At 34.7% G+C, this 18,048-nt stretch overlaps 3 protein-coding genes across 9 annotated transcripts in view; 1 reads left to right on the top strand and 2 right to left on the bottom strand.

Annotated features, from left to right (window-relative positions):
• Nucleotides 1–4,002, bottom strand: part of LOC119628391 (luciferin 4-monooxygenase) — a 44,978-nt gene extending 40,976 nt beyond the window's left edge. Inside the window, exon 1 of one of the 3 annotated variants that reach the window (XM_062676092.1) lies at nt 3,635–4,002. In XM_062676092.1, the coding sequence (XP_062532076.1) occupies nt 3,635–3,757 (123 nt within the window). In that variant the 5' untranslated portion in view covers nt 3,758–4,002. Of the gene's footprint in view, nt 1–3,184; nt 3,414–3,634 lie in introns of those variants that run through there. The other 2 variants (XM_062676093.1, XM_062676094.1) reach the window with 2 other exon arrangements.
• Nucleotides 4,003–6,950: 2,948 nt separating this feature from the next.
• LOC101738385 (luciferin 4-monooxygenase) lies at nt 6,951–14,557 on the top strand. 2 transcript variants are annotated; one of them, XM_038020411.2, is made up of 9 exons: nt 6,951–7,555; nt 7,630–7,837; nt 8,044–8,365; nt 8,461–8,644; nt 10,057–10,202; nt 11,520–11,646; nt 12,697–12,924; nt 13,210–13,380; nt 14,323–14,557. In XM_038020411.2, exons 1-9 carry the CDS (start codon nt 7,436–7,438, stop codon nt 14,446–14,448), a joined length of 1,632 nt encoding a protein of 543 aa, XP_037876339.1. In that variant the 5' UTR covers nt 6,951–7,435; the 3' UTR covers nt 14,449–14,557. The 2 variants fall into 2 exon arrangements, with proteins under 2 accessions (XP_037876339.1, XP_062532101.1); XM_062676117.1 differs by having other exon boundaries at nt 6,990–7,123.
• On the bottom strand, nt 14,476–17,916 carry LOC101738163 (3'(2'),5'-bisphosphate nucleotidase 1). 4 transcript variants are annotated; one of them, XM_062676131.1, is made up of 7 exons: nt 17,588–17,835; nt 17,323–17,535; nt 16,933–17,052; nt 16,552–16,696; nt 16,327–16,431; nt 15,705–15,991; nt 14,476–14,861 (listed from the first exon to the last, which is right to left on the bottom strand). In XM_062676131.1, the coding sequence occupies exons 2-7, from the start codon at nt 17,440–17,442 to the stop codon at nt 14,598–14,600; spliced, it is 1,041 nt and encodes a 346-aa protein (XP_062532115.1). In that variant the 5' UTR covers nt 17,443–17,535; nt 17,588–17,835; the 3' UTR covers nt 14,476–14,597. The 4 variants fall into 4 exon arrangements, with proteins under 4 accessions (XP_062532115.1, XP_062532116.1, XP_004924543.1 ...); XM_062676132.1 differs by lacking the exon at nt 16,327–16,431 and having other exon boundaries at nt 17,588–17,916; XM_004924486.5 differs by having other exon boundaries at nt 17,323–17,835.
• Nucleotides 17,917–18,048: the final 132 nt, after the last annotated feature.

The raw sequence follows: 18,048 nt of genomic DNA, 5'->3' as shown, positions 1-18,048 counted from the left end.
TGAGGAATGCCTGTGAGTTTTGAGTCCAAAACAACACCAAGAAATTTTACTTCTTTTTTTACAGGGATTTTAAGGTTCTCATAAAAAAACACTAGGTTCTGCTGGACGTCGCATTCGACTAAAAAGAACAACACTACTTTTGGACGCAGACAAATCCAAACCATTACTATCCAGCCATTTTAAAAAAGGCACAAATTAGATGTTATAGCTACACTAGCTTCTTGTACTGACTGACTGGCATTATATAAAAGTAAATCATCAGCATATTGCAAAACACTTATACTACCATTAAAAGAAGATTCCAAGTCGTGGGTATAAATATTGTAGAGAATAGGACTCAATACTGAGCCTTGAGGAAGGCCTTTAGTCAAGATCCTAGAAACTACAGAGTTATCATCGACCGTTAAAGATAAAGATCTATCAAGGAGTAAATTAATGATAATATTAATAAGTAACGGAGGTGTTTTAATGATAAGCAACTTATGTTTAAGTACAGAAATTACAACATTGTCATATGCTGACTGTATATCTAAAAAAGCAGAAAGGATTGATTTATTTTCGCTAAAAGCAAGTCTAATATCCGTAGTAAATATACTGATACCATCAAGCGCACTCTTCCCTCGCTTAAAGCCATATTGACTTTCAGCCAATAAGCAATTACTTTCGACAAAGAATTCAAGTCGATTTTTTACTAAATGTTCAAGAGCATTTGGAGAAATGAAAAAGAGCAATTGGCATGATAGTGCGTTATCAGACGGTTTATTCGGTTTTAAAATTGGAATAATTATTTGTTCTTTCCAAAACATTGGAACAGAACCGGAAACCATTATATGATTAATAATGTCTAAAAAATAAGTTTTCGCATTGTCAGTCAAATTTGAGAGAAAAGAATAAGGAATACCGTCCGGCCCCGGAGCTGAGTCTCGAACAACCGAGAGAACACCCTGCAGCTCGTTAAAGGAGAAAAGAGAATTCAATTCTGAGTAATCTGATATTGGAAGAGGAATGTTGGGAAATTGTACTGAAGGAGGAGATAACTTACTTAAAAACTCATTTGCTATAGTGTAAGGAAGTACAGTAGATTTAGATTCTTTGTAAAGCGATCTAAACCTATGGATTTTCTGCCAAACAGCACTAGGCTGAATATCAGGCGAAGTTTCAGAACAAAACTTTCTCCAGCTGTCAAACTTTTTTTTCTTAAAAAGTTTACGGGTCTCAGTGATAGATAGATTTTGAGAGTAAATCGAAATTTTCAAAACTAGTATATGCTAAATAATTCATTTCAGCTTCCTTTCTACTTTTAATGGCCTCAGAACATTCATTGTCCCACCAAGGTGGGGAGGGGATTTTCCCCTTAGAGACCCTCTTAACTGGAAATGATTCATCCGCTGCTTCAATCAATATTTGAGTGAAGCTGTCAGCAGAACAGTAATCAGACTGCATCTGGTTAATTTTCATATCTACATTTTGTCTAAATACATCCCAGTCGTTGTTTCTGATACTATATTTCATTCGAGGTTTTTGAGTATTCGTATTAATATTTTTAAAAGGAAAATTTATTATAATAGGGTAATGATCACTACCAAGCGTCGACGAGAAGGTAGACCAGTTAAGAGAGGAAGCTAAATTAGCCGAACAAATAGACAGATCTAGAACATTTGAACTCGCTCTAGAACGTGGGGTGGGAGACCCAGAATTCAAAACACATAAATTATGGTAATCAATAATTTCCAGTAATTCACTACCATAGTAATTATTAGATGGGCTGCCCCAAGACATGTGACTGCAGTTGAAGTCACCCATTAGGAGGAAAGGTTGAGGTAGATGAGAGAGAATAGAATAAACTTCATGAAGAGTAGCTAAGGAAGGGTAAGGGATGTATATAGAAGCATAACAGATATTATTAACTTTAACTGCAGTAATAGAAAAAGAATCACTATGTAAAGGGACAGAAATTATTGAAAAAGGAAGATGAGACTTAATGAGTATGCCTACAACAGCATACCCATCTGACCTGTCTTCTCTTACAATAGAGAAGCCAGGAATTTTAAATGGAAAACCTTGCTTAAGCCAGGTTTCTTGAAGACAAACAATGATGGGATCTAATTTATTTATCAAATAAATTAGATCAGGTTTTTTGTTGACAACGCTGCGGCAATTCCAATGAACCACCTTGGCCATGGTTATTAATAATGTTATTTAGAATATCAAAAATAGGGGCAACGTTGGATGGTGAAGAAGACGAAGAAGATGTAAAATTGTTAAACTGTGAAAGTAATTTTATCAGTAAATTAATAATATCTGCTATAGATTGAGTATTCATTTCGGGATCCAAAGCACATCCATTAAGGGCTCTGGTGGATTGTAATCTCTTATTAAAGATTCATGTGACTTTCTATCGTATCCTTTTGTGACCCTATTAGAAGGAGATTTTGGCTTTATGAAGACAGTTTTTTTATATGATCTTAGTGGTGAAGATTGATTGGGAAGGTTGTAAGAAGAATCAATCAGATTCATTTTCAAAGTAGAAGGAGAGGATACTACAGAAGAATAAGATCGATTGATAGGTGGATGTAATTTTGCAGATTCAGTATATGAAATCGAACTTTTGGCCATGGATTCTTTAATAGAGCGTTGTCTTGCATGTTCGGGGCAGCTCTTACTTATAGCTGTATGTGAACTTGATGAACAGTGTAAGCACTGAATCAAATCATCATCAACAGTACATGAATCTCCAGAGTGTTCCTGTCCACACTTAAAGCAGCGTGGCTTAGATCTACACTGGCTCTTAATATGACCATACCGGCAACAATTATAGCATTGTATGGTTGGGTAAATATATAAATCTACAGACAATGCTGTATAGCACATATATATCCTAGTTGGTAAAATTTGTCCATCAAATGTAATGACCACCGTCTCTGTATCATTAAACACAGTATTACCATCTATAGTTTTTTTAACTTTTAACCTCCTAGTTTTTAAAATTCTACTAAAAACTTACCCTATAAAGAAATATACCTATATATACAAAAACTAAAATCTAAATATAAATAAAAGTATTTACAGCTTAAACAAACTTTCCTAATCTATTTACACAAAAATTATCAAATTAAATTAAAACAAGAAAAAAAAGACACCCGCCACGATCGAAGTTCCCTCGCCAAAAAAACAACAATCACACCTTATCTGTTATCTTAAATTGTTTCGTGTTTTCAATAATCAACTTTATCAATAATGAACTTTATGACTCTTCCCGACATCTATTGGCGAATAATAATACTATTTTTCTTAATTGAGAGCAACTAACCGCTTTAAATACACAACAAGATGGCGTATCAAAAAAAAAACGGTCATCATTTAGTTTCCTACTTAGAAGCGTAATATTTTAAATGTAGTAAGCGTTCGGAATTTAAGAATTTCCGAACGATTTATCTTAGATCATAAAAATCTTCTTCATAGGTACCTACATATGGAATATACCTAATAATTATTATTGAATTCCTTTTTTGTGCACAAGAAGAGTCAAATAACTTATTTTATTGCATTAAAATGTAAGATCTACAACAATTTTTTTGTCCTTGACACTCGTTTACTGTTTAGGTTAGTTATTTACATATAAAAATACAATCACCAGTGCTACTGCGTCTTCTTCTTGACTGTTATCTTGTAACCTGTCTATAATATATTGTCCGAAAGACAAATGGGCGTCCACCTTAAGGACCGGTCCTCCGTAAACCACATTATTTTTAATCATTGTTACAATACAATTCTTGATATTCGATGAAAATATTTTATACACAACCACTTCTAAAGCCGCGTCACCGCGTACTGATACTGAACTGAGACTACTGACAGTACTGACTACTGATTGCACTAATTCTCTTATTACTCGTAAGTTAACATAGCAATGATTAAAACTATCTAGAATAGATTATATGATAAAATTCGCGGACTGTTTTTGTTAACAGTAATTGATAAACATGTATTTTAGCTCATATCATCTTATTAGGCTGGTAGACACGTAGCTTGAAATTATCTTCGTTAGGATTTTTTTGCTATTTGTAATTTATGCGTAGAACCAAATTTTTTTTTTTATTGCTAAATGAGTGGACGAGCTCACAGCCCACCTGGTGTTAAGTGGTTACTGGAGCCCATAGACATTTACGACGTAAATGCGCCACCCACCTTGAGATATAAGTTCTAAGGTCTCAAGTATAGTTACAACGACTGCCCCACCCTACAAACCGAAACGCATTACTGCTTCACGGCAGAAATAGGCAGGGTTGTGGTACCCACCCGCGCGGACTCACAAGAGGTCCTACCACCAGTAATTACGCAAATTATAATTTTGCGGGTTTCATTTTTATTACACGATGTTATTCCTTCACCGTGGAAGTCAATCGTGAACATTTGTTGAGTACGTATTTTATTAGAAAAATTGGTACCCGCCTGAGATTCGAACACCGGCGGCGGCGCATCGCTCAACACGAAGGCATCGGACGTTAGGCCACGACGACTTCAAATAGCTCAAATTAGCCGAATTGAAAGGAAAACCTTGAACTCTTCGAATAGTTGCAACCATGGCCGGTGACTATACGGCCCACTTGTCAGTAGTTACACACGGACTGTTATGTGAGCTCATTGACTCAACCTGAGAGAATTTGGTAACACTAAACCTAGCATGAGCAGTGCTTCGCTGCGTCTACTACCAGTTCGGAATTGCGACCCAATGAGAAGATCACGCGAGAGTAGTTTTTATTTTTTATTGTTTAGGTTTGTGGACGACCTCACGGCCCACCAGCTGGTGTTAAACGATAGTTGTAGTGGAGGACTTCCTTCACCGCTTCAAATTGCCGGAGGATGTTAGGGAACTCCTTAGAGCAAAAAACGCCTCGATCCGCAGTTACGATAGCTATCCTACCGAGGAAAATCGTATTCGAATGCGTGCCCTATAACGCGACGTACAGCTTCGCGTCGCTGAAGTCCAAGATTTAATTTAGAAGGACTCACGCTGGTTTTAGACGTCGACTTACACGATGACCTGGGCCTCGAATCGATCCGAAAACACATGAAGTCATCGTCGGAATACGACATACGTCGGAACAGTACTTCATTAAGCTATGCGTCATGACTACTCCCCGAATCCTGCCCAAGCAGGGGCTAATCACCATCGACGACCTAGACCTGGTGAATATGTTAGATTAAGTTTAGAGAGAACATCACCGCAGTATATAACGGCTAGAGAAGTTACAATAAATTCAAATCGGTTTTCACTGCTTAGGGAGACTACATCATCTTTCTTTAGTCCCAACGGATCCACCAGATTCAATAATGCAAGAAGCATTAGACGCTTTCAGCTCTATAACTAGGTGGAGGCTTAGGGACTCCGGTAACCGTCCTACTCATCGAACTCGGCAAAGGGTTCGACGTGCAATCTAACCCACGAATCAGCTCGCTGAGTTTCTCGCCGGATTTTCTCAGCGGGTTGCGATTCCGATCCGGTAGTAGATTCATTCGCGAAGCAGCTGCTCTTGAGTTGTTAGATCTAATTCGGAGGCGCTCGAGCAGCTGTTAGTAAATCCCACCCCTCTTGGCTGTCTTTGCTCGCCCACCTGTCCTGGTGAAAATAAAAAGGCCTCTGGGCCACAAGTAATCCTTCAATGCTAAAAAAAAAGGTGATTTATATCACTGGAAATGAAACGTCAACGAAAAATTCGTGCCACTGTGACGTCATCTGGCCACAAAACATGGCGGTTTTAGTGCTGCCCAGAAGATTTTAATGTTAGTAGATTTTATCGATAAACGTTCTTGGCTTATTTTATTTTAAATATTGTTGAGTATGAATGTATTTGTAGAATTTATACTTTAATAGGTATTAAGTATATTATTATGTGCAAAGATGATGTGATTTAGATATTATGTGAAATCTAAGACGAGTTCGTGCTTCAAATTTTCCAAGTAAACGATATTATGACGATTTTTAAAATTTGCTACACTGATTTTATAAAGTTGTCGTTTGCCGCAAAACATAAAGATATGGCGTAGTACAGTGCCATCTGCCCATTTAGAGCATGCTGAATGTTATCGTATTTTGAGTACGTGTTTTTCTTAGACTATTACAATCTATTTTAATTGTTTTGCTGACTCTAAAGTCCGTAACACACTACCGCAGCGCACCTCAAGGAAGGTACACCGCACCATTTTAATCACTCTCACTTGAGAGTGATTCAAATTTTAAACTTATCAAGGGACCGCCTGATAAAAAAAAAACACCTACAGAACATTTATTCGTTAATGAAATTACAAACGTCATTCCTTATGACTTCCTCTCTAAAATCACTTAATTAATAAATATTTAACGAATTTACAGTAGTGTTTTACTCACTGCAGAATAAAACTATTTTATTTAAATAGTTCCGAAGAGATTTTGTCAGTAGCCTTTTTCCCGAAATATCTAAACAGAATGCCTAAATATGTTTTGATGACATATTTTAAAGAGGTATTTATGATTAGTGTCATAATGAATAGATTCCGACCGAAAAACGGTGTCCGATATTTCGGTTTTTTTTTTTTTTTTCCTACCTAAGCTGAGAGCCTTGAGAGGCTATTTCAGTGTAACCCTAACGTTTGTAGGTGAGCTCACGGGGCTCAAACCTGATGAGATTCGGATTCAAATATATTATTAAGTGTATAATCAATGTTTCGGATGAGGGCTCCATAATGAATTTAAATATATATAGTTAATAGTTTTGGGGCATCGACCTTCTTGAGATCCTATAAAATATGTTTTAATTATTATTTTTGTATGTTTTAAGCATGATAAAATTAGAAATTTTATATAAGCAATCATATTAAATCGATATCAAAGTCAATAAATAATGTACAACCCAAAACAGACGGCCGAACTGACGTGACAATGACATTTGGCGCGCTAAACATGGCGGATTTTCGGCCTCATTAGACGGAGACGGAAACATTTACGTATATTCATGTTTCATTTTATGTACGCACTAAAATACTGTTATATTGTTTTCCTGCGAGTTAAAGTGCTGAGTAAGAACGAGATAGATATATGTTTATGTGTGTGCCTTGAAAATGGGTGCTATTTATATAAGCAATTGTACGTATAGAACAATATGTCGTGTCCCTACTATATAGGTCTATGAAAAATACACACAAGCAATGGCTAACCTAAGTCGGACGATTTAAAAATAAACAAATTTATAGTTCTTAAAACCCAATAGATAACAATGTTTTTTTCGACCAAATCATCGTAAAACATGCCTAATAACTGATAAAATTAAAATCGAATGAATATTTATCACGTTATCTTAAATTAAACTTGCAAAACTGCCAAAGTCCTACTTACTAATTTATTTTTGTAAATCGAAGAGTGTAGGTTTTATTTAAGTTAGAATTAGAACTATTAACAATGACAACCGTGCATAACAACATCGTATCAGGTCCAGAAGAAAGGCCCATTCCAGCTCATTTATCATTTGGTCAATATTTGTTTGATCAACTAAAAAAAGGTGGAGACCGTGCAGCGCTGGTAAACTTATTATTTATCATCTAGATATAAATAAGTGTGAAATAAGTTCTTTTTATGTTTATAATTTTCTCTAGGTGAGTGCAGAAACTGGAGAATCTAAAAGTTACAATTTTTTTTTACAAAATAGTGTTAATCTAGCACTGACTCTCCAAGAATTGGGATTAAAGAAAGGTGATGTAGTCTCCCTAAGCAGTGAAAACCGATTTGAATTTATTGTAACTTCCCTAGCCGTTATATACTGCGGAGGTGTTCTCTCTACACTTAATATAACATATTCACCAGGTCAGTTAATTTGTTCATGAATTTCTAACTTATCTTCTTACATATACAGATAATATTTTTTAGTGTTTCTTTGTGGATGTCGATGGGTACAGTGACCACTAGATCAAAGAATCTGGCTTCAATTCTTGTCAGTCTACTTATTTATTAATTTGTGTGGCAATTCTTCGGACATAATTTCAAGTTAAAAAATATCCTAAAACTTTCAGGTGAAATTATTCATATTCTTAACATAACAAAGCCTAAGTTTGTATTTACTTCGCCAATCACAGCTCAGAATGTGTATGATAGTTGTAAAGATCTATCATATGTGAAACACATCATTACATTTGGAGACTTTGATGTAATCCCAGGCCTTATGTACAATGACTTAATGAAGAAGGAACATAATAATGTGGAAGATTTCTCATTAGTTGATGTAAATGGAGTCGAGGATACTGTTGCAGTCATGTGCTCATCAGGCACAACCGGCTTGCCTAAGGGTGTTATGCTCACACATGTCAACTTTCTGACATTATGTGCTCATTATAAGTAAGTCCAAAAACAATAAGTAATATATATATTTTTTTTAATTCTAATTCAAAATGCAAATAACTTCTTAATAATTATTATTTTCTTCTTATCAGGTATTATTTTGATTCTGTGCAAGAGAAGAAGAATGTTCCAATAGTGACTGGTTTAGCACTGATACCTTGGTTCCATGCATACGGTTTCATAACTACATTTGCTCTAATGGCAATGAAAATCAGAATTGTCTTTCTAATTCGGTTTGAGGGTGAAAAGTTTTTGGAAACAATTCAAAATTATAAGGTTAAAAAAGCTACATGGCTTTAGTTGAATTAGGTCGTAAAAGTGAATGAAGTCATCGTGGCCTAAAGGATAAGACGTCCGGTGCATTCGTGTTGAAGCGATACACCGGTGTTCGAATCCCGCAGGCGGGTACCAATTTTTCTAATGAAATATGTACTCAACAAATGTTCACGATTGACTTCCACGGTGAAGGAATAACATCGTGTAATAAAAATCAAACCCGCAAAATTATAATTTGCGTAATTACTGGTGGTAGGACCTCTTGTGAGTCCGCGCGGATAGGTACCACCGCCCTGCTTATTTCTGCCGTGAAGCAGTAATGCGTTTCGGTTTGAAGGGTGGGGTAGCCGTTGTAACTATACTGAGACTTTAGAACTTGTATCTCAAGGTGGGTGGCGCGTCTACGTTGTAGATGTCTATGGGCTCCAGTAACCACTTAACATCAGGTGGGCTGTGAGCTCGTCCACCCATCTACGCAATAAAAAAAAAATAAAAAAAAGAAAACATTAATTTATTCTATATAATAGTAAGAGGGACTATCAGAATATTGTAAACACTGGACATTGTTGTAAAATAATGTTTAAAATCATACAATTGTCTTAGTTGATTTAAAATAGCTTGATACTAAGAACAATTCAGTGATATTTCTAGGGTTAGGTCTTTCTCGAAAAGTGTTACTGAAAGTTGTTTAAATGTATTTATTTTCAACATTCCATTTGATGAAATTTCGAATAAAAAATCTACATTTATTTTATCTGGCATATCAACTTATATTTAATTTTAACAAACTGTGTTGATATTCATTTTGAATATTATTCTACTATGCATTACAGCAAATATTATTAAAGTTATTTCTCTTTCTGATATAATATGACCAACAGTTAATAACTTACATGGACATTATTATTACTCATTACAAATAGTGTTCTGGGTATACCTACTACTACTGTATACTAATCTGCCTGTCAAATTGTCAATGGCTGTATCAAGCTCAGTGCGGCCAAGCGGCATTTGGTCTTGGTAGGGTGTAATAAACCCACATGTGTAGGCACTACTTCCTGGCCATTTCTGCTGCGAAGCAGTTATAGATTCAGGTTGAAGCATGAAACAAATATACAATACAATTTAGACTTAGATGACATGTCTCAACTGTCTCATCTCAAACTTGTGCCTTAATAACGGTGGAATTATGTAACTACATATTACTTACATATTAAAAGATACAATAAAAAAAAGAATAAATTTATTTTAATTTAGAAATCAATGAGTGCAAGATTAAACCGATGATCTGTGTATCTAAATCTTTATAATTGACTGTATATTCCATTTTCTTTTTTATTCCTAAAAATTAAATTATCTATAATTTGTTGATTGTGTTAAAGAGATTAACTTTATTTGTTTATTTATTTCAGATAAACATGACCACAATTGTACCTCCATTGGCAGTTTTCCTAGCAAAACATCCACTGGTACTTAAATATGATTTGTCTTCTTTGCATGAAGTGTGGTGTGGAGCCGCTCCACTTTCAAGTGAAATACAAAAAGCTGTCACCAAAAGGTATTTTATTCGCAACCTCAATTTATTGTATTTGTATTTACTAATAACATAATGTGAAACTGTATAATGTATAAAATTACCAGGCTCTAAAGAACTCAATTATAATTGAATATGCAATTTCGAAAAGGGCACATTCCGAAAATATAAAATGTTCAGGAAATGAAAAAAAAACTGATTATTTTCTAAAGCAGAGTAAAATTTGAAATACCTATTAACTTTTGAGATATATTTTAGTGTTAATTAGCAATTGAAAATTACTGGAATTATTATAAAATGGGTGTAAGTAAGCTTCAAAACTACATGTATATCAAAAAGTGTATTTGACAAAATAAGCGACATGTGCCCTTTTCGAAATTGCATATTCAATTTAACAATGCATCTATTATAAGTGTTTTTATATTATGCTTAAAGAGTGTGTTGAGTTTATTTATAATATTTATGAACATGTACTTGCATTTTCTACCGGTTTTGGCTAGCCGTAGACGTAATTAAAATTCCTTTTGCAGTTTAATCTCAGTTTATATTGACCACGTGACCTTATTCTTTGACTACGAACATCCGAAATAGCTTAATGACAATAAAAAAATGCGAAATTAAATCTTGAATGGAGTTTTAATTACGTACAGTAATCGGCACGAGTCGTGAGCTCTTGATAAAATAGGGGGCGTCTGCGCAAGTTACACATAAGGTAAAATTAAATGGTTCACTTATGCATTACCTTTTTTATAATTAAATTAACTGCGTTCAATTTAGGATTTAAAAATGTATTAATAATTTTATAATCGTTTTGCTCGGGATTTCGCTCGTATTATGGTCAGAAATAATCCTATTTTTAACGACTTTCAAAAGGTCATCAATTCATCCTGTTTTTTTTTTTTTGTAGAACAGATATGTTGTCAAGTTTCTACCGCTAATTTGCTTTTCCCATGTGGTGACGGGTATGGAAGATATACAATATTGTTAAGCTATAGACAATGCTTATTGATTTCTTTGGTGCCAAGGAAACCATTTGAATAATATACCTAAACCTATTTCTAATTGATTAACTTATAGGACAATGTTATAGCTGCTTTAGACAAGAACTATGGGACATATAAACAATTCCTTTATGTTATCTTTTAATACGAATATTGATCAATGTCCAAGAAAAAAAACAAAAAACCGACTTTTACTAAAAAGTTTCAAATAATACATAAATGTACTTGTGACCAGACCGACCAGACCCAAAAATGCACTTCTGCGCATGTCTAGATCAGAGCTCACGACTCGTGCCGATAACTATTCTTACAGTTTTTTTTAGTTCTAACATGATTACAGGACGGGTATTGACTTCATTAAACAGGGTTATGGCTTAACCGAGGCAACAATGGCTTGTTGTGTTGATTTAACCAGTGGTGAAAAAGTAGGATCATGTGGTACACCTGCCCCTGGCATGAAAATTAAGGTATAAGAATTAAAAAATATATATAGTTCAACTAGGATTTCTTTCAAAACTACAAGATAATAATTCTGAAATGTTAACAGCTACTAAGCTATGATACCTCGTAAAAAACAATAGATTAATAAAGAATAGATTGCTTAAACTCTGCCCGTTTCATTAATAGACTAGCAAAGACAGCATTGGCTAGTAATGGTATCCTACCTTTAAAACGGAAAACCGCCTTGACATGTCCTGGCTCACAAATAGGTACCGCGATTCCATCCATTCTAAATTTGGAATAAAGTAAATAAAATGGAATATAACCAAAAAGTAAAGCTGAGTTATACCGGTTGTCCTTGATTATTAAAATCTGTTTTCACTGGGATATTTCCGGATCGATTCATTGTAACAATTATGGAGGGCTCCAAAATTGTAACGAGAAAAAACCTTATGCAAGGTTTTGTATCGGTTAAGCATCGAACCATAAGCTCTGACCAAAAAGAGTTTAATTAAATTGGTATTTTGTGAATAAACTCAAACTAACGAATAGACAAATAGCATTAATATCGGTAATTTGGAACGTTATTTACTTAAAATATATAGTAATTGTATAATTTTTTGTAAATACTTTTTATGCTGTCTAAAAAGTGGTGCTATGGAATAGGGACCGCTTTGTTGAATATAGAGTAAAGTAACACTATCTATCCTATGTTTTAAAATAAACGGAAAACATTATTCAACTGCTGGGTTAAACAAAAAACATGTATATATGTAGTTTCAATTATTTTGTGTTCAGTGAATTCTCAATGTGCTGCAAAGACATCCGACAGGCGCTACGGTATTGTAAATATTGATCATTCGGTTTTGATTACAAAATGTTCTGCAATCTGTAAAATACAACCTTCAGTCTCGTACATTCCATTCCATTTGCATTTACCGTTAAAATGATTAATGTCTAAGTCCAATCTATCACAATATGCCGCTTTTCTAGAAAATTCAGGCTTTACAGTTATCAATGTACATAAATACATATGACACCGATAAATAGATAATTTTACATTTTATACATACCAGGTTCTAGACATAGAGAGTGGAGAGAAATTAGGTGTGGAGCAAGAAGGCGAATTATGGATCAAGACGCCGTTACGCATGAAGGGATACATGGGCGACAAAGCTGCGAGCGACGCCCTGTTCGATGGCGAAGGCTACGTCAGGACTGGCGACATTGGATACTATGACAAAGATGGATTTTTTTATATTGTCGATAGGTTAAAAGAACTTATCAAATATAAGGGATTCCAGGTAATATTTATTTTTTTATTGCTTAGATGGGTGAACGTAAATGCGCCACCCACCTTGAGATATAAGTTCTAAGGTCTCAAGTATAGTTACGACGGCTGCCCCACCCTTCAAACCGAAACGCATTGCTGCTTCACAGCAGAAATAGGCGGGGTGGTGGTACCTACCCGCGCGGACTCACAAGAGGTCCTACCACCAGGTAATGTTTTGATGTTGAAATCAAAAGATGGTTCAATCATTAAAAATAATGATTGAAAAAATAAAACACTCAAAAATTGAATGTTACAGGTAGCTCCGGCTGAATTGGAGGCCTTATTGCTACAACATAGCGGAGTCGCCGACGCCGGTGTAGTGGGTCTACCGGACGAGCTCGCGGGAGAACTGCCCATTGCTTTCGTTGTGCCACAGCCTAACTCAAACGTGACCGAGAAGGAGCTAATAGAATATGTTGCTTCAAAGGTATATTACCGAACTAACAATTTATCGATATTGTTGACAGCGTGAATAACTATTGAAATTGTCTGCGACTACTCGGATATGTTCTTGAAAGTTTATTAACCTCAACTTCTATCGCCTCCTAGCCTAGCCAATACGCGCCAGGAGAAAATTTTGACTGACCATCTACAAAATCCATAAAGCATGACGAAACTTAAATACTTAGCTTTTTTCATTTAATTTTTGTATTTTTTCTATAAACTCTCGCATCTCGATGCAGCATTTGTCAGTGCCCCTATATGAACAGAACGGCTTTATTTAATTAATCCTCTTATAGTGGCCCGCAAGTAACTACTTATCCTATCTTGCGTCGTCCAAAACACGTCATTTTTTTTCCCTACCTATTCTAGTGACCTCGGGGGGTCATACTAGATTCACCGGGCGAGTAGGTGAATTCAGGGGGCTCTAACCTAGTGACGTTGCTAACACTAGCCCTAGTAAGAGCAGTGCACTGAAAAGATCCGGCGAGAAACTCAGTGGGCTTCATTTCGGATCCTCCCGAAATCACTATCGGTGCTTTTGGGCCTTTGAAGCACTGGTCACTGCCCTCGTTGAACCCGTCGAATGCGATGAAAGGTTCAACGTGAAAAATAATCCACAGACACAGCCCACTGAATTTCTCGCCATATCTTCTTAGATTCAGATCCGGTGGTAGATTCAGAGAAGCAATGCCCTTACTAGTACTAGCGTTAGCAAATTCGCCAGGCAGAACCCCGTGAGCTCGCCTACACATTCGGCGAACCCAGTATAACCCCTTAATTACTAAGATAGGTAGATAAAAATATATATATTCAAAAGTTATTCATCTTTTAAACAATCTCAGTACCTAATTTTAATTAAAGTGTACCAATTATTTATTAAGCTCGTAAAGTGAAAATGATATGATATATATATTTTTAATAACAGCTATCACCAGCCAAACATTTAAGAGGAGGTGTAATATTTATCAACGAAATACCAAAAAATGCTTCAGGGAAAATACTGCGTCGTGAGCTGAGGACCATGTTAAGTAAGCAAAAGAGCAAACTGTAACATTTTGTATTAAAAAAAAAAACTAAGTGCCATGTAATAGTTTTGAACCATAATTTATTCACAATGTTATCTTTTCATTTGTTTGTTAAATACAATTTTATAATAAACATTTATGATTTTCATTAATTGTCATACAATTATGTACAAACCTACTTATTTGCTAAAGTTTCTTGTAGTTTTTCAGGTATTCTTTCTAAAGCGTAACTGTGTAGTTCGTTATTAACTGCAGCTAACACACCAGTTTTATTTGGTTTAGTAACATTTGCTCCATATTTGTAAAAGTTACCAAGTATATCAGTCAATTTCCCTCCTGCTGCGGAAAGAATCGCTTCAGGTGCGCAAGTATCCCATTTCTTACAGCCGGGACTAGCAAAAACATATATTGATGCATTTCCTTCTAATAATTGCAGGACCTAGAACAATACAAATATTACAAAGACGAATCTCCAAAAAACGAAAAATGCCTATTTTTATGTTGGAAATGCAATTTTCGAGTTTCATCAATTTAAAGTATCATTTGGCAAAGAATTGGAAACAATATTACACGCATGAACCGATTGAAAGTAAACTTTGGTTTGTCATGAAGTATTAGAGTACATTTAAAACCTCATTTCATAAGAATTAAAAGGCTAAAATTTAGTAACATTGAGATAAAAATTAGTAAATGTTCCATTAATTACCAATTTGTTTTTTGATTTTTTTAAACAAACATACAATAGTACATATTTTATTGTAGGAATAGTCAGTTTACATCTTTTATTACTATTATTTATGACATGGTTTGTTTGTATTCTCACCCATTGTGTTTTTATGATTATTTTTATTTCGTTTTTTTCCTACTTATGCTGATAGTTGTGAGAGGCTATATCAGCGTTACCCTAGCGTGTAGGTGAGCTCTCGGGGCTCAAACCGGAAGCGTTGCTAGTACTGGCCCTAGCAAGTGCAGTGCTTCGCAGAATTTACCGCCGAATCGGAAACGCGACCCACTAAGAAGATTCGGCGAGAAACTCAGTGGGCTGTGTCTATGGGTTTGTTTCATGGTGGGCAGACAAATTTCCAGTCCACTTGATGACTGTTACTGTAAACCACAGACATCAGAATTCTGAATTGCTTTGAAGTATTGATATTATTTACCTTTGAACCATAACATAGTTCAAGTGGCTGTGTTTTTAACTATATATATACTAACTTTTCTTATTTTAACATAGATTTGAGTGTCTTATTAGTTCAAAGGAATCTCACAGTAGTATAGATACCTTGTAACCAGCTCCACCAACCCTAAGCACCTTTGAAGCATTCATAACTTTTAGTGCCTCCTCCACAACAGGATTCGAATGGCTTCTAGTAGTTGTAATTACGATGGATTCAGGAGGAGGAGCCGGGGTAAATCCACCTACACCCACACCATGCAGTCCCCAAATTGTCCTACCGATTTTCTTGTCACCTTCAACTATATTTTTATAGTATGGTTGATGGATGACACCAGCAACTGGTGTCTCATTCACAGCTATACCAATTAGTACAGTCACATGTTCTAAGAATCCTGCAACAAATAATAATTACAACATTAATGTTTCAATAATTCCACTGGTCAAAAACAACAATTACTACAAAGATTGTTTAGGACAAAACTATTAAAATTAAATATGGCATGCATAATTTTAATAGGAAAGCACAAAGAAAATGTTTGTAATTTTAACTATTCAAACCTTGGTAATAACAGTATAACAGCAATCATTACGCTATTTACAATAAGTACTTTACTTTTTGCATAGCATAGAATTTAATATAAAAAGTGAAATGACCTTCTGTTCTGAAATTTCTATATTATATACATGATTACATAATCCAGTTTCGATTAATCTCTTAATTTATTACCATAATTGTTTTGTAGTAAGCTTAAATACCACTTCATACTAATAAATGGATGTGTTAAGTACATTTTCCATCTTTCCCATGGATCTCTCTTCAACATTAGGGCACCTAGAATTGTTTACATAATGTAATAAAACACTTTCTATATCATGAAATCAAAGAGAAGGGGACTTTCTTTTCTACTTTCTTTTACAAATGTACAACCATAACACATTTTAAATTGTATACCTTGAGTATATTCTGAAGTTCCATCAAGTGGATCCACCCACACTACAATATCCTCTTCCTTGACTTCTTGAAGATTTGGAGGACATTGTAATTTTAATATTTCCTTATCTATTTCATTCACTAACCAATCACTCACAACTTCACCCTGAAATTGATTGAATTTTCAAATTTCAATTACATTAATAGACTACAATAGTTTTATTACAATTTAATTGTATATTCAATGTCAAATTAAATACAAACAAATTTTACCTTCATTAAGAGAAAGGATATTTTTTCTATAAGTGATCAAAGGTAATACAAGGCCACATTCAGTCATTATTGTATTACAAATATTATTCAGTCTATATTACTCATAACAATATTATTCAAATGAATTACCTCATCCTCCAAACTATCTTCTTCACCTATTATTTTTAAGTTAGGATATTGAGCTGCAAGTGATGCAACAATACAGCGTTGAGCAGACCTATCTGCTTCTGTTTGATAGTCGTCTTTACCCTAAAACATATCATAATTAAGTATTGCAAAAAATCCCTCCTTTTATTAGGAATGTTAGAGAACTAAACATCATAATTCAGTATTGCAAAAAATGTTTCCCTCCTTTTATTAGGGATGTTAGAGAACTACTTGACGGTAAGTAGTCACCACCGTTCATACATATTAGCTCTCCCAGAACCATAAGCAAGGGCACCTAGTAAGATTTGTGTGCTTGGCTTCAATTGTCGGTTTCAATTTTGGAATACGAATAAAATACTATTAACATCTTACCTTTTCCACTATACCAAGTTCCCCTTTGCTCATTACATCGCGAACGATTTTCCCAGCTCGGTTGGCAACTGATACTGACGAAGCTAGTAACCTAACAATTAACGGAACACTACCGTACATAATTATTAGTTGTTATTATATTTCAGAATATTATTAGAAACTAGTTTTAAACGAAATTTATACTTTGGTGGAAATGACGTTAGTGATCTAAATCTCGTATATATTAAGTGTATAATCTATGATCTAAAGTCTACACAGTACACACACAGACTAATTTTATTATATGCGTTTAATCTATGTCAAAATATAAGATTAAATCAATACTTAACGTTGAGCTTTTAGTGCACTGAATTCAGAATAATCCGAACACAAGATTATACAAACGTTACGAAAGGGGACTAATCGAAAATAATGAAATAGGCTGGTTGTGCTACATAATTTATGCTATTTTTTAATACACAGATCAATACATAATAAATACCAAGCAAAGACTAAAAGAGTTTGATGCCCTTTGAACTGAGGTCTCGATTGCAATCAAAATCGATTTCTTCTCTAAAAAAGAGTATTTAATCGATTATCAAATGGGTCAATCTCTTACGAACATGTATTAATCGTAGTTATGAAACGTTCGCAACGCACCTCAAGGTAGGTGCGCCGCACCATTTGAATTACTCTCACTTGAGAGTGATATGGATGAGAGTGATGAAGAGGTATTTATGATTAGTG

Source organism: Bombyx mori, chromosome 25 (assembly GCF_030269925.1).
Source record: "Bombyx mori chromosome 25, ASM3026992v2".
NCBI classification, from domain to species: Eukaryota; Metazoa; Arthropoda; class Insecta; order Lepidoptera; family Bombycidae; genus Bombyx; species Bombyx mori.
The sequence above is the reverse complement of the archived record's forward strand: the minus strand, read 5'-3'. Positions and strand labels throughout refer to the sequence as shown.